At 38.4% G+C, this 17,046-nt stretch overlaps 1 protein-coding gene across 12 annotated transcripts in view; it reads left to right on the forward strand.

Moving 5' to 3' along the window:
• The window catches only part of LOC129579317 (poly(rC)-binding protein 3), a 196,375-nt gene that overhangs the window by 90,851 nt on the left and 88,478 nt on the right, over positions 1-17,046 (forward strand). For all 12 annotated transcript variants that reach the window (XR_008689227.1, XM_055469295.1, XM_055469294.1 and 9 more), the window contains one exon: positions 13,991-15,112. Coding sequence is in view for 11 of the 12 variants with exons in the window: in XM_055469295.1 (XP_055325270.1) it covers positions 15,026-15,112 (87 nt within the window). In the remaining variant the exon portion in view is untranslated. The remainder of the gene's footprint in view (positions 1-13,990; positions 15,113-17,046) is intronic.

Raw genomic sequence — 17,046 nt, forward strand, 5'->3', positions numbered from 1 at the left:
AGAAAATTTTCTCCATTTTAATTTGATTCATTATTTTCCGCGCAGTTTCAGTCGTTAATGCTTTTGGGGCTTGGGCTTGGGCTTTAGCTTAAAATGTGCGCCTTTTTCTCTCTGTGCATATTCTCCAAGTGAATCAATTTTTCAGCTCTGGCTCAAAACGTATTACCACAACGTTTGGTGGAGTCAATTTCATTGCCACAATCATAAAATATGTCGGAATGCTCCCCGGTTGACAGACAAAAACAGAACCGATTTCAAGCCATTTGAGTATGGCGTGAAAAAAAGACGTGTATGACAAAACATTTTATGATTGGATGTTCACATAGAGAATAGAGCTGAACAAAGAGAATGAGTGAAAGTGAGAGAGAGCGAGAGAGAGAGAGAGAGAGAGCGGGCGCCTATGACAAATGTGTTACCGTTGCTCGAGACTGAAATGGGGAAATTTGTGTGTAAATTTCGATCCACTTTATCGACGTATATAGAGTGTTTTATTTCAAAACAACAGTTTTTTCCATCGCTACCTGACATTCTGCATTGCATTACATTTGCATTTGATAATTTTATCCTTTAAATTGGCATTACTCGGAAATTTGATCATGGTCGAAAAACTGTGTTCCACAAAATTAACATTTTTATGTGAATCGGATGAGTTGAGCTGAATTGGAAAGAAAGTGGAAGAAAAAAAATTCACCTTCACTCATTTGAATAGACCAATAGAATTATGTAGAAAGATACTGACCACGTGAATGCTTCGTAACCTTCACATTTGATTTGTTCATTCTATTGGTCCGTTTATGCACATGATGCTATTCACATACATACAACGCACAAGCACATGGAATAGGGTCGATCGGTCCATGCTCTCAAAGAAATCCCAAAGAAATCCCAGCATTACTTCTTTTCAATCATCATGCTTCAATTAAATTGGCTGCAGCTGTGTGAACATTGCAAAGATTCTAGAAGCTCATCCACGGCGAATTTCATCAATAGAATTAATCTCAAGCCAGATAAAATGTTACGATCGATCCTATCACACTTCAACATACACTCACATATGCAAAAACAAGAACACTGCGCCGCATCGTTCATTCCGTGTGATATGTGTGGTGATTGTGTTATGATTATATTTTTTCCTCTGCAATGGTAACGGCGCTATCGCTATATTTCCACTTGGATGTGTTGCGGTTCGTCGCAAGTTTCATTTCCATTTAGAGCAAAATCCAATGTTCAACATACATAGGCCACGAATGAATTTCATTTCGTTGCGTTCCGTTGAAAACCATTTGTTTGTTTAGCAAATACACTTTGCGATGCCCTATGAAAAATGGCTCGCTTACGAGAAAACGCTGAAGCGAAAGAAAAAAAACACGTTTTTCTCAACGGAATAACAAATTTTCATCAAACTAATAAAATGCGATAAACGACATCAAGCCCAGTTTCTTTTTTCCTCTTTCTCTCCGCCATCGAGCCATGTATGTGGTGCTTCGGAATGGTAGAGAGTGAAAATGAAATTTTCTCGCCTCTCTTTAAATAATGATATATTTTCGTTGTTGTAATTAAATTTCACCATTGGATGGGTTTTCGCGCTGGTCTGTCGGGACAGACTCGACAAAAAGATGTGAAAAAAGTACCGTGAAATGAGTGAAAAAAAAACTATTGTAACATTTACCATTTAACTTTTTGATAATTGGAATGTTGCTACGACTCTAATAAATATTTCAATTTGCACACACACACACACATTCAGCCATTTTGGACTAATCATTTGATTAAGCAGCCCACTTTATTAATGATATTGGTTATCTAATCATTAACAGGTGGTTGTACGCATTTAATGTTCTCCACTGCACTATTGCCCATTGCCAATATTCGATATTGAAAGGTGAAAAAAGAGACGATGTTGTGCAGACTTTTTTCTCTTGAAAACTTGCCATCGATAGGAGAAATGGGCTAACGCTTTACTGTCGCCATGCACACTATTACGCCTTATGTACTTCACATTAAAGCTCTCTCTCTCTCTCTCTCTCTCTCTCTCTTTCTATGTCTGCTCAGTGTGTAATTGCGTACATGGTATGGCAACACATTAACGGCAAATCAACGACCACATCACACGTACTCGACATGGACACATTGTCAATTTATTCGTACACATGAACTCTAGCATGAACCATAACGTTTTCTTCGTATAAACTCCATCCCATGGTCTCTTTTTCTAATCAGCACAGAGACGTCCATATTATTATCGGCATAGGCAACGTTAGTGGCAACCAATATGAAAGCAAATAGAAATTCTCAGTGACATTAGTGATGTCAGTCAACTTTTGAGCATTTTCAAATGTTCGGTCGATTTATTAATACCAAATGAACAGATAGTATCGATGCAGCAGAGCTAATGGAATCTTTAAAATCTTCTTTAAAATCACGCTTTGATTCATATTAATGATCACGTTTTATTAAGCCATAATTCGAAATTTCATTACACCAATATGTTACGTTAGCTTCAGACTTAAAAGCGTTTCATTGTTGTTGTTGATGTGATTTATTGTAAATAAAATAGTATTATTTCCGATTTGAACAAGTCACTGTCCAACCAGTATCAAGCGAAAAAATAGAAGACTTTGTTGAAGAAATCGCTCGAATTGATTTTTTTTTAGCAATCAAAACGAAACGAAAGCAGCACCAACAAAAGCAACTCGTCAGAAACTAGAATCGAAATTGCATGACAGTGAAAAACGGTACGAGAGTAGGAGAGAGAAAGAGAAAGACAGAGAGAAGAAAGAAAGCTAGAAGACTATACACATAAAACCGTGGTGGAACTGAGGGGAATAGAAGAAACCTGAAGATAAACAACATACAAATATAAATATGTATGGATAAATAACACCGTAGTGCATTCGGCGAGAAGGCGAGACGTTTTCGTTTGAAATTTTCTCAAGTATTGGCAGAAGGCGAATGTATGTAATAGCTTTTACCGTTTTTGCTCATTTTGCCACTCGCACGCAAAATAAACATTGCATCGCAAGCACGACACACACACGCCAATCCGCACAGATCCAAGGCGAGAAAAAGAGAGAAAGAGAAAGCATCAAGCAAACGGTTAACATTAAGAACACACAGAATATCCAAGGAGACAGAGCAAAAGAAGGGAAAAAATTGAAGAAAAAGAAGAAGACGAGGGCAAAACAACTTTATGTTTGCTTAAGTATTAAATAATTCCATCGGTTCAATCGTATGTCGTGGTTGTTTATTCTATTTTTTTTTTCCATCATCTTCTACTTCTCTCGTTTCGTTATTTGCCATTTAATGCGAGACCTGGGCGATTTTCCGTGCACAACTTAACCAATCGCATGGCTTTGTTCTGCCGAACGTTTTGCTACCTTTGCGAGAACTATGCTCGTATATTGACGTTATTTAACACTTTAGCATATTTTATTAAAGTTAAGAATACCCACCGAACACCCGAAAACTCGTCGTCGTCATTTGGTCCCAAGACTTTTGGTGACTTAAATGAAAAGGGAAACGCAAAAATTACGACAAGCAATGGCGCAAAGCACACATGCGATCGGAATGTGTGATATGCGACACACTGAATTTTACCGGCTGTGCAAACATTTTGACTACTTTGTGTTTGCCGAAAAATATATGTGTACGAGTGTGAGAAACACAAGATTAGGGAAGATGATGACACACAAGCTCCTCTCTCTCTCCCACTCACTTTCTCTCGTTGCGCTCAGTTCAGTTTCCACTTTGGTTTCATTTCAAAATTTCGAATTACGCAATTTACATGACTCCCATATGAATGTATATATGTATGGTATGTGGTGTGTGACTCTATCTCTCGCTCTCTGTCCCTCTTTCTTTTTATGTGTGTATGTCTTGAAATGTTGATCGTTAAAACTTCTGCCATTTTCGTGCCGAAGGTCTTCTCGGGCATATCAACTTTGGTTCGATGGTGGCGTGGCGATTGCTTTCGACACAGGAAATGCACTCATCGTTCATTCCGCCATTCCGTTAGTCGGTATCGAAGCCATCGAAAAATCTCGATATCATCATACATGAAGGCTGACTCAATACTGCATTGACTTTCAAATTGAAATGATTATATCGCTTTGTGGTGGTTTTATATTTGTCTATTTCCTCTCTCTCTTTTTTATCTCATCATCGACCGTCAACAATGCCATGTTGAATGTAATGTGCTTTTCCATTTGCACCGCCCGTGTCCACCCTTCAACACTGTTCTGACTCCTTCTTGGAAAATGAAAAGTAATGCGAGCACTCATTGAGGTTATTCTTATGCTTCTCTACCGGAGAGAGAGAATCGTAGCGAAATCCTTGTGTCGTCGTCATCTTTGTCGTCGGCGGCGACAACAACACCGTTCCTACTATCCATCGTTTTCACTCTCTTTGTGATTGTTCTCGCCCATTGACAAACTTGTGATTGTTGTTGATAATTTCGTGTAAAACTTTTCTTTAATGATTCGCCAATAGCTTGTTTGTGTGTGGTGGTTGATTTAATGCCATGACTTTTATCATTAAATTTATACTCGGCCAATATTAGATGCAAAGTCAAGTTTCAGCCTCAAACAAAATGAACAGCAGTAAAAACTTTTTAGATTTTCCCTCTTTTGCTGCACGAAAGAGAAGAGAGAGAAAAACCGAGGAGACTATGGCCATGGGAAAAACATGAAAATGTAGAAAATTGTGGTTGCCTTTGACTTTTGTACATGTGTGTGAGTGTATGGCTGTTTGTTGTATGAGTATGCAACGCTTGCAAGCTTATACATTGCAATCAATTCGACTTATGTATGCATGAAATTGCTACACACAATGTGTGTGTGCGCGCAATAAAGAATCAAACCAAATATATGTATGCAAACATATCACTTAACCGAGAACAGTGGTTTACCTTGCTCTCGTCCAAAAATACAATTTTACATGAAGCCAAAACATTTCACTAACAAAGCAACCAATCAACAAAAGACAATGAAGTCTTTTTCTACGGTCCAATTCTAGGCTTAGCGTCTCCTACTCATCCTTCTCCTCCTTTTCACTTCTTCATTTTGACATGTTTTGTAATGTGTTTTTACTCTGGTTGTTTTATGTGTCTTATTTTATCTTCGTCGTGCGTTGCGATTGTATCGAGTAGTACATCAAAATCGATGGCGAAGAAATAGAAAACAATCACGTCAAAGTAGGACTGCGGAACGTTGTGTGATGGATCAGAAGCGATAAGACAAATAGAAACGAACGAGATGAAACACACACACACACACACACACACACACACACACACACACACACACATACCGAGAACATGAAAGATATAAACTTTATTTGATATTGAATGCTCCAAGTTGTTCCCAAGTATTTTGATTTCCTTGGGCTTTGTGCATCATTTCATACACATAATATAAATAATATGTGTGTTTCCTTTTGTGCTTGAGCTATGCTCTATCTGCCATGCTTGGCTCATGATGTGCTCGCTTGGATGTTTGGTATTTTCTCTCTTTCTTCTGCATTTTCTTAACATTTACACAAAATACGTATGCTCGAATATGTATGAAATGCAGAGTGCACGGTTGATTTAATAGCAATGATAGTTGATGACATTAAAAGCCAGCGCTGAATTTGATTTGCAGCGCCGGTTTCTACAGAACAATTGCGCATTTCAAAATACACACCACATATTACGATTCGGTTGCAGTGGATAGATAGATTGAGCGAGTGAATGGGCGAGCGAGCAAATGAACAAGCGAACCATCGACTGAATGTGGCAACAACAACAGCAACAGCAGCAGCAGCAGCAGACAGGTTTTGGATTGTCAGCACAGCACTACGTGCACTACCAGATGACACTAAAATTATCTGTTACTGAGAAATTTTATCGTGCTCCATTATGTATTGTCATTACATTCTTTGTTCGTTCTTTGACTCTGACGACGGTGGCCGTTTCTGGTACTTGCCTTTTGCAAACCACTTCCCATGTACTCCATTCATCAGCATAAACGTTGCATACGAGCAAATGACACATACAATTTTCTATTTCTCATGTCGACATCGGTGCTTACTGCAATTTGTTTAATGCTCTCAATTTAACCCATCTTCTTCGGCAGCTCCTGTCTTATGGGTGGAAATGTTCACAATGTATATCTTATGCGTTCGCTCCAATTCGTATGCGGAATGCTTAACAAATGCGAGCGACAGAACGGGATGGCGTATATGTGTGTGCGCGAGCGCTCTCTCTCTCTCTCTCTCTCTCTCGATCGTTGAACACGTATTTACAAGTCAACGACTATGACGAAAATTTGAGGTTCTTAATGTTTGTGACGGAAACTTGTTTCCTTATTGCGATGGGAGTTTGTCTTTATGGTCCATATTTTATGTTTGTGTATTCGTGTGCAATACACGATTTTGCTGATTCCCCGTGTATAATACATGACTTTCTTCGCAACGAGCATCTAATGCTATGTGTCGCAAATATGCGTTTGTGCATATTAAAACATTTCAAAAGCGTATACATATATATATATATATATATAGATATATGTATCAACACGTATATGTACGCTGTGTGTCGACTGAACGAACAACAATTTTTGATCAACTTAAACGGGAGTTCATCGCAGCAAATCGCTTTTAATCAAACAGAAATCACAATTTGTTATTCATATAGACAAATAATTACTTTGTATTAATTGTATTTGTTCTTTGCCCAACGGAAATTTTCTACAACGTAAATACGGTGAACCAATTGACAAGCAAATGGGCACACCGGTTGTACCATTGCTGTGGTGGTTTATTAAGACTGGCTTACAGGTTGGCTTACACCAAATTGTGGATGATGATCTTGATAATTTCTTCGTCGCACACTTGTAAACATTTATTCGTTCTCTTTATAATCTCTCTCACTCTCTCAGTCACACGCACAGCGATTGTTTTTCTTTAGAAATTTCATTCCTCCTTGTGATATTTACCGAGATTTAATTAGTCCATCTGGATCACATCAAGTTCGCAGCGCACTTCTTACATCACACATTATCCAGTGTGTGTGTGTGTGTGTGCGTTTTTCTCTGTTCCGGATGTGGCCCCCGTAAAGATCTGTATACAAAAAGCAAGGCAATTGCACATATAATAGCAGCAATTTATGGCCAACCATAAAAAAACGTCACAAAATACCGTCAGAATCACTTGTTATATGGTTTAACTTTACGAGTATCTTTCAGCAAAACCTTCATTTACATAAACAGGATCATGTCATGTGATGGTTCCGTATGCCAATGATTAAAACGAAAAAAGAAAAATAAAAACGTCGTCGACGACGACGGCAAAGGAAAAAAAAAAGAAGAAAACTTTAGTTTGATTTACCTGCGTCATGCTCCCTTGGATGTTGAATTTGAAGAAAGCATTTGCAACAGAATTACAAAATCAAAATGGAGATGAAAAAATGAAAATCTAGCAATGGGGCAGCAGCAGCAGCAGCAGTAACAGCACTAGCAAACTCATCTAATCTTGTGTGATCCAAGATTCAAGTTCAGTTCAAATAACGGGCGAACTTGTTTCTGTTACTTCTATCTCGACGTTATGCCGTCGCCGTTCTTTTTCTCTTCTTCTGCTATTCTTCGCTAGTTGCAACTTTACTCAATCAAATCAATTCGATTAAGTTCTGACTTGGTTTCTTCTACTTATTTTGCATGTTTGTTGCCATTTATCCGCATTACTTCAAGCGCTCTCTCTCTCTCGCTTGCTCGCGCGCGCATACTTTCCATGTGGACGGTTCTTTTTTTCAGCGAATTGTGCTTGGATGCCATCACGAAGTGTAATACAAAGAAACACACTTGGCATATGTAGTATGTGCGGGTGCATGTGAAAAAGAAGTGCACGGGATCGGTAAATTAGACCTTCGCTATTTCAAGCGTACTAAACGAAATCAAGAAGAAGAAGAAGAGACGAGAGCGCACAGAAGAACTTATATAAATACGCAAACAGTCGCGCACACACACACACTCCCAGCATATTCTTTTGCAAGAGAGTAAATGAGATCTATCGATTAAACGTGACTTTGTTTTGTGTTTTTTTTTGTCTTTTCTTCTACTTTCTGTTGTTGCTGTTGTTGTTTCGAGCTGCTGCGAGGTGCAACTATATCAAAGCTATCGCTAATGTTTGTTTGGATGAGTATTAACGTGTACATGTGTGATATGTGCCAAGCAACATTACATATTATTTTGCATTCACCGGTTCTGTTATGACGACTTTTTCTTCATATCTGCTCCAGTCGCATCGTGTATATTTTGTGTTTTCGCGTACACGACGACAAACAACACTGGGCTATGAGTTGTGAACACGGGATTGGCTCTCGGAATAAAAACGGCAAATGAAAAATAAAAAAAAATAAAATAAAGCAAAATACAGCAACAACAAACTCATGGCAAGAGAAGAAAAACTGATAATAATGTACTGGTGCAGTCGAGTCGCTGAGAACATTTTTGCGTGTATCTTGTAAATATGATATGAGCGTTTTGCACGATTCGGCCCGACAAATACCGATAGCAGCAGCAGCAACGGACATAAACACCGCATTGGTCGACACTGAATGGAAGGACAAAGTCATTCGCTGATGGGTTCATACTAGTTTCTGATTGAAATAAAGTAATGTTTTGCTAGCACAAAACGTGTTGTTTGTTGCAAGGCAGTAAAAGAAGATGGAATGCCCGTAAATTGCTCATGGTTTTACTGTGTATTTCACTTTATTTTATTTTATTCTCTCGCTCTCTCGTTTTCTCCCTGCCCGTACCGCTCGCTTGTTCCGAGTGTATGAGTGTTCTGTAAGTGTATAATACCAACTGTACAGTGTATTTTCGTTGGGATGTTTGGTCGCTTCGGGGAGTTCATTCCGTAAAACGATACGATATACAATTTATATATGGATGCAGACATAAAGCTACGAGCACACAGCACAAGAAATTGAATTGAATACGAGGGGCTCCAAAGTATAGATCGCCATGAAATATCGTTTCAGTGCCCATTTTGCCACAACAACAACGGCAACGATGACGACAACGGCAGCAGGGGCATCCAACATAAAATAATGTCAAATCAAATACATTGAACAGTTTGTGGCAAAATACAATGTTTTTCTTACCTGAGTTTAGACGCTTGTCCATCTCTTTTTCTGTCTATTTGCCGCTCGTTCGCTCTTTCTTCGTCGGATGCGATAGCTGAGCCAGAGAGGACCGTTTCCATTCGCAATTCGTTCTATTGCATTTTCGGTGATTGTTTTTCATTCTCAGGCGATTTAATCGCTGTTTATCGAAATGGTCAACCGAAAAAAATTTAATAAATAATTACAGTGATTGCAATAAATATTTTCGAAATAATCTGGTTTGAACTTTCGAAATAATCTGTCTTCTGCGTTCATCTCTTCGTGGCATACAGAAATTGCGAGGTGAATATGGGAAAAAATGGGCAAAAGAGAGACAAAACAATGAATAAAAGAAATCGCAAAGCTATGTTGCGACAGGCATCTAGACAACATTGACTTTGAACATCACTCGATTTCAACTTTTCTCACGCACACACACACACATACATTTCAGCCCATTGATGATTGCACGGTGAGATCGCATCTCTTAACGCAAGAGAATCGTGAATAATTGAGCGGATGTTTGCGCGAAACCATACCATGATTATTCGCTCTATTCACTTTAACCGATCCTGTGTATAGCATCAGAATACTTGAAGTACTTGAAGCAACCATTTGTGGTTAGGCATTCATATCAGGGGAGCGAACGAGAAACACAGAGAGAGAGAGACGGAGCCATACACACACACACACAGAGCGAGATAAGTAATTAATTTGCGCTTTCATTTTTGGCAATTGAACATGAATTGAAACCACTGTCTAATTCATTAGTTGGCATTTATATCGGCAGCAATAGCTTTAACCAAATGGAGTTAAACGCTTCGGTGGCACTCGTATTATCCCGTTAAATCGTTGCTAGAAGAAGAGAAAAAAAAAGTATCTTATTTTCGTTGCGATGCAAAACTGTCAGTTGATTGTCTTTATAATCGGTTTTCCAAACCGCCGCTAGAGATGCTGATAAATTATGTCTCTGTATTTGTGATCTTGATAACGGTAAATAAAGAAGAAAAAAACACGACCACTTGCATATAAGTGGATGCTCTAAGTTGAGCGGAAAGAGGGAGAACAAAGCGAAATAAAATCAACATAATTTTTCTCTCTCCATCTCTATCTTTCTCTATTCTTCACTGTATAACTCTTCTTTTATTTTTGTCCGTCGCTCCCGCAAACTTGTTGTACAGGTTTTGTTGCACATTAAAAAGAAAAAAAAACACCGAACGCAATGCCACGATAACGATGATGATAATGAATATAATGGCTGATCATGTTAATGACAATGCAGTTCTAATTACATTTTCTGTGCGCATTTTAGCCATGCTCCGGCCGCGCCGCGATTACCGCTCGCCTATGTTGAAGACACATTTTGTGAAGCTTTCAACTGTCGCCTTCCGTACGCGCGGCGCTCAAAATGTGTAGCAATGAAGAAACAATTGAACATGCGGTTGATCATTATCAACATTGATGATCGATTTTTGGCTTTAAAAAAATATTGTGCGTGTAGGGAGGGAATGAAGAAATAAAGAAAAATACGAGCGAAAAGTTTCCGCAGCTTTATTTTATTATCTTGAAATTATGGCGATGTAACACCTCGCCCATTTGCACACTCCCACCTTTTTTTTTTATTCTTTGGTGTTGCTGTATGTTTTCTACGTTGTAACAACATCGAAAGTCAAAAGAATCATAGTTAAAAGCAAACGTTCTTTTAACTCACGAAGCAACATGAATCTCATCATTGTGGAATGCGCCTGATGGATTTTTTTCATACCTTGCACTTACATTGGCATTGACGTTGTCATAATCATCATTATTATTATTACGGCCGCTGCAGTACAGGCAAATTCATTGTGTTTTTCATTGATGCGGGCAGCGCACCACACAATACACAAATTTGCCGACGTCGTTGTCGTTGTCGTCCACGTAGTCGTAGTCGTTGTTGTCATCGTCGCGCATTCTTTTTCTGCTACCATGCCGTCGTCATTGATGCTGTTGCCTGATGCTGCTGCTGTTGTTGTTGCCATTGCTGCGCTCAAAAACTTTGTTCTTTCATTTTTCTTTCATCTTCTGATGCCATCAGACGTTGCAGCAAATTTGTTTCAAGCTTGTAGTATTTTCTTTTATTTTCCGTAATCATGTTGCGCTCAAAAAGGGAAACATAAAATTGGAATTGCGTCTAGCTGATGCTATATCTCTCTCTCTCTCTCTCCTATTCTCTTGTTTCTTCCTTTTTTTCGTTTGCTCTTGCCGTATTTAGTGTGTGTACTCTTATTTGTATTTATTTTCAGGGCTATTGCTGCCAAACGTTGAGCAATTCATTCCTTAGCGCTTTTGATGTGCTCAGTTCAGAGAGAAAAAAATATGAGAAAAAAGGCGAAAATACAAAGGCAAAAGCCAGGTAGAATATAAAATGTCATTTTTTCAGCAACATTTTTGTGTTGTGTTGCCGACACTGATGCTGCTGCTATTGCTGCTGCTGATGGTACTTCCTCTCAAACCATTGCTATTTCGGCACATTTATTTTTCCTCAGGCCAAAGGCACACAACCATGTTTATGTAAACTGTATTCAAAACGGTCGGGATTTTATGAGCAAAATTTCGAATACCCAGAAATTAAAGCGCAGAACTGCCATAACAACAACATCAACAACAGCAACAATCAACAAACTCACAAAGAGCCAAATAAGAGAAGTCTAAGAAAGAAGCGATGCACATGTATGCCAATGTGGAATGCAATGCACCGAGTAATATCCTCTGTGCACAAATAACTAATATGCATGTCCAATATCGTGGATATGATACTAGATGTTGCCATTTTGTTCGCCAGTTAATACGGTACACCAAGTACAAATATGTGTGAAAGAAGCCTCGAACGGCGGAAACAGAAAAAAACAGGAGAGCGCCTCTCAAGTGCTTGCGCAGCAGTTACGTATGTGTACTATATCGTGTGTTACGAAAAGATACAAAAACGGATGCAAAAATTGCTGTTAAAATGGGAAATCTGACATTCGAAATGAATTGAGAGAGAAAGAGAGCTTGGTTGAAGGTAGCAAGCAAAGCAGAAACGTTGCTATTTATTCTCTGGCCGCTCTTCTGCCAACCAACCAACTTATTCTTATATGTGTCTACGACACGTCTGTATGTGTTGAATATCTTGCTGGATATAGTCTTTGTTACTGCTGCTGCATTCTCTTGATGATGGAATCTCCAATACTGCTCCAGCCTTCTCTATCCTCCCATCCCGACTGTTCCTTTTCTATGTCAAATAAGGTGAAGTACGATGTCAATTCAAATTAATGACATGCATATTGTGCACCGATCGTGTGCATTCATGCCCAGGAGAAAATACCAATGCCAATTTTAGCAATGCAACAACATGAAAAACATGAGCTTTCTAAGCACATGAGGTGCGGATATTCTGTGAATCCAGGAAATGTAAATCAATTGCTCGCATAAAATAACATGGAATTGACACTGTCGCTCCCAATTTATCCGTCTAAAACCCACAATTTTCTCCATTCGAAAATGAAATTGAATAAAAATCATACACTTTAATTGGCAATGCAATGACATTTTTTTTGGTCAAAATAACAACTAACGAAAAAAAAAACCTTTTCAAAAATAAAACCATGCTTGAATTCTATTCAGATGTTTCTCGATACAGAAAATGCTTTGGAGTTTCAATCTCGTTTATTCTGCATTTTCAGCGACAATTCATAACGGCATTGTGCCGACACATACAGAATGAAAACAAAAAAAATAGTGTAAGCGCTTAGCCGCTCCAGTTTGATGTCGTCGCACACAGAGTGAGAGTAAGAAATGCATTGATAAAAAGGAAAAATCCAACGAGTATTCACATGGAATGTGGCGCGTTTGTTCCATCGCATGCCTCGCTCTAACCATCCGTTTGCGTTATCTTTGTGAGTGCAGAATAAAGGCAAAAACAAAGGATCTTTTTTTTCCTTGCAATTCGCCAACTTTCTCTCTCACTCTCTCTCTCTCTCTCTCTCTCTCTCTCTCTCCCTCATCCGCCTCACATGGGCCATTCAGTCCCGTCAAAGCATATGCAAACTACACATGATTCGATGTAGATGAAGAAGTCGAGAGCAAAAAAAAACGCCGTCGCAGTTATATATTCTTTTGTTACGCTGTATAATTCGTATGGAATGCATTGCATTGCGTTGCATTGTTACAGGCTCGCACATCACCTCGTACATACATTTGCGAATATTAAATAATTGTTGAAATTCTTTCAATAGATTTTTGTTTATGTTTCGTTTTCATTTTTAGCCCAAACAAAAACGAGCGAACAATGAAATATGCAACGGCAATATAACAATTATAAAGTACAATGCAAACGACTCGCTTGCATTGGCCGTTGAAAATGCTCAGATGGAAAGTATTCTGTTTGAAGCTCCACGATGCAATTTGATTCTGATGTGTGTGTACTGTGTTATGTAGGCGCGCGCCCGCTTATTTTCGTCTTTTTCTCGTGTTGCTTTGCTTTGTTATGATTTGTATTGTTTTGTTTTGATTTTCGTTTGAGTCGAATTGATACGAAACATAGAGTATGACTATTCAAAACACTTGACATGATAAGATTTTCCATTGGAAATAGTATTTGTGTGTGTCTCTCCGTCGCTCAGTCTAACTTTACTTTCACGGAATAAAAAGTACTTTTGGAGTCTCTGTTTTTTTTTTGTCAATGTCCATAATTAAAAGTTTTCTCCACTCGTTTATTTTTCTCACGTCTATTTATTCATTTACTATTTTACGGGGAAATTCCTATCAATTAATTGAAGTTGCGTATCTTGTGTTGTTCTAATTTTCATTATTTTTCCCTTTTTCTCGTTGCAGTTTCTTCATCACGAACTTTGTTAGTGTCATCCGAACCATCCTCAATTCGTACATAATCATACACAAAAATAGTACAACACCAGCAGCATCGACTGAACACTGAAAACTGACAAGTAAAAAGCAGCAACTTCACAAACTACCATAAATACGGGAGCAGAGTTTGTGTTCAAGAAAAGAAAGGAACTGAAAAACAAAACAACCGAAGACAAAATTAAAATTAAAATAAAAATAAAAATAAAAATAAAAGGAAAACACGATAGAAACGGAGAAGAAAAACAACGTTGAGCTTAATTCTACACATTTACTCGCGCGAATTTATTTCAAAGTTTTATCATCGTAACGAAAAACGGGAGTCAAGCGACGAAAGTACATGAGCAAAGAAGGACAAAGGAGTCAAGCAGCAAAAACAAAGTAAAAGCAAAAGACGAAAAAAAAACCCACGTCGAAGTATTCATGTTTGAAAAGTTTTGAACAATACAAACCGCGCAAGAGTCTAATTGATAATTAATCATATCGTCGTATCGCCTGGCATTTTAGGAGGCATAACAATTGAAATCTGTCGAGAGAGAAAAAGAGAAATTAAACGTAAAAGTGAAGAAGATTCGCATTCACACATACCCGAAATCATAATATTCACACAAAGGATTCGCATAATCGAAACCTGAGCGAAAAAGACAACAACAGCCCAAATAGAAAGAAAACACCGTAAATAAATACAAAAGCAGTGCACGACAGGCAGTAGCGTTAATATAAACAGCAGCAGCAACTCATAACACTGTGCCACAGGCGTTTAGTTATAGATTTTGCCATAACTTGTGTAGTGGCAATTTTTATCGAAAACACGAAAGGAAAGAGTGGGAATAACGCAGAACGTTTATCGAACCGCGAACGTGCGCACGTCTCCCGTACATCCAAACACACATACATATATACACTTACACACATCGTAGCCGAAGCTGATAAGCAGACCGAAGAAGAATAAGTTTCTTCGCAATAAATTCTCAAGCAATAAATATCAATAGAAGTCGCATAACAATGGAAGAAAATAATACACCAAGTAACTTGGAAATAAAGGGTGATCCATCGGTTACTCTAACCATAAGGCTGATTATGCAGGGAAAGGTGAGTTTTTCGATTTTATTGTTTTCTTCTTGCTCTTTTCCCATTTTATATGCTTTGATAAACGCTTAAAAGTCTCTCTGTTATTATTGTTGATTTCACACACCCCATCGAAGTGAGGCGTGATGGTTTTTTTTTCTCTCTCGCTTCAATCGATTAAAACGGAACTTTTTTGCACATTCAATTCGTTGCGGTTCGCCATCAATATTTTGCGAAACTTTTTCCATCTCGGGAAGATTTCGTCATTGGTAGTTGTTTTCATGGTGCGTGCTCATTTTATTCCAAACTAACAAACACCTCTCAATTGAAACAAATCATTGGAAAGCGATCAGCAAGTAATGCGGCCTGAAAAGATGCAATAAATCAACCGGTAATCTTTGACATTGAAATGGTGCCACGGTTTGGCGATCTGTCATATATAGGGGGAGCGTGGCATGAATCTCATGGACTCCCTGCTGAAATTTAATGACTTGATGAATTGGATGGCAATACACGAAATACGGAATGGTTCTTTTGTCGAAAAGTTTTTGATTCGAAGCGAACATTGAATATATAGTCGGAGTTTAGTTCGGCTTCATCTCTCTTTTTCACGTTCGGTGGTTCTTCCAACATTTATCTATATTTAACAAGATAAGACATACGATTCAGACACTCGCACACACACACACACACATGCTTAGTCTTTGTGCTCGCTGATGTTATACAGCAATTGTTTGAGGAATTTGCTCGAGTGCCAAAACTTTGATTAAATCCAATTAAATTTTAAGCACATTGCCAACGCGTGCACATTCGAAATGAACTGCGCACATTCTATACTCAATTGTTAATGTTTGAACCAGAAATTCGACATAATATTCTAGTATATTTCGAATTTGGTATAATGAACTTGCGTTACTTTTCGTGTCTCGCAATCGCGCACCCGCGCACGCAGCCCGATATTCAATTTGTAAATTTCGAATGCAGATAATTTTTGGTGGAAATTTCCTCCTGTCTTCCACGTTCTTTCCTCTCATTCACTCCATCGTGCGCTCGCTCGCTCTCTCTCTCTCTCTCACTTTCGTCGTAACTCAACTAATACGGCTGACGAAGAATGAACTCTCTGCATTTCGGAATCATAGCGAAAGGTTAGCCATTAACCAGCAAATTTGTTACAATATACCGTGCATAGATTGAAGCGGGCGGGCGACCGTACGAACAACCGGTCGTTGTAATTTCATACTTTGAAATGTAATCCGGTGTATCATTTTTCGATGCTTGTAATAGATGTATTTGTTTGCCTGTGTGCACCTGCATAGTATTCATTAAGCGCTACGATTATTTTTGTTCAGTGAAAATTATGAATTACAATTTGAATGCTTGTAAAACACAGTGGATATCGTGTTACGTGTTATTTTTTTTGTTTCTTTTGATTATTTCGTGTATGTAATGCAGTAACGCACTGTGTACAGCGCAGCACTTAGGTGTTTTATTTTTAATTTGCCCGGTTTTTTCTCTTGTTTCTTTTTTCTTGATCGTCTGTTATTATCAACGACGACGGCGTCGACAACGATGACGCTTGTAATATTTGGTTTCTTTACACAAGAACTACAAGCATCGAAGAGCATATTTTTTTACGATTTGGTTTGAAGAGCACACAAATCCAACATTTCCCATTGTTCGTTCAATCTCTATGGTGTGTGTGTGTGTGCTTGTTTTTTTTGTTTCTAATTTTGGTTCGAATCGAATCGGCTGAGAATGAAGCAGCCGCTGTAATGCAACGTAATGACAACCACACCGATAGAATGGATCCCATAAAACAAAACGAAATAATAATTTCAATTAAAGTTGCACCACCAAAACTCAAGTTACATGTAAAACTTTGTGTACAGTGTGATTTTGGTATGCACATCGAATCGAATGAAAAATGGAACCGAATGAAAACGGAGAGTGAACGAGAG

This window comes from Sitodiplosis mosellana, unplaced genomic scaffold (genome assembly GCF_009176505.1).
Source record: "Sitodiplosis mosellana isolate CC-2019 unplaced genomic scaffold, AAFC_SMos_1.0 Smas_scaffold_6226, whole genome shotgun sequence".
In the NCBI taxonomy this organism is placed as follows: Eukaryota; Metazoa; Arthropoda; class Insecta; order Diptera; family Cecidomyiidae; genus Sitodiplosis; species Sitodiplosis mosellana.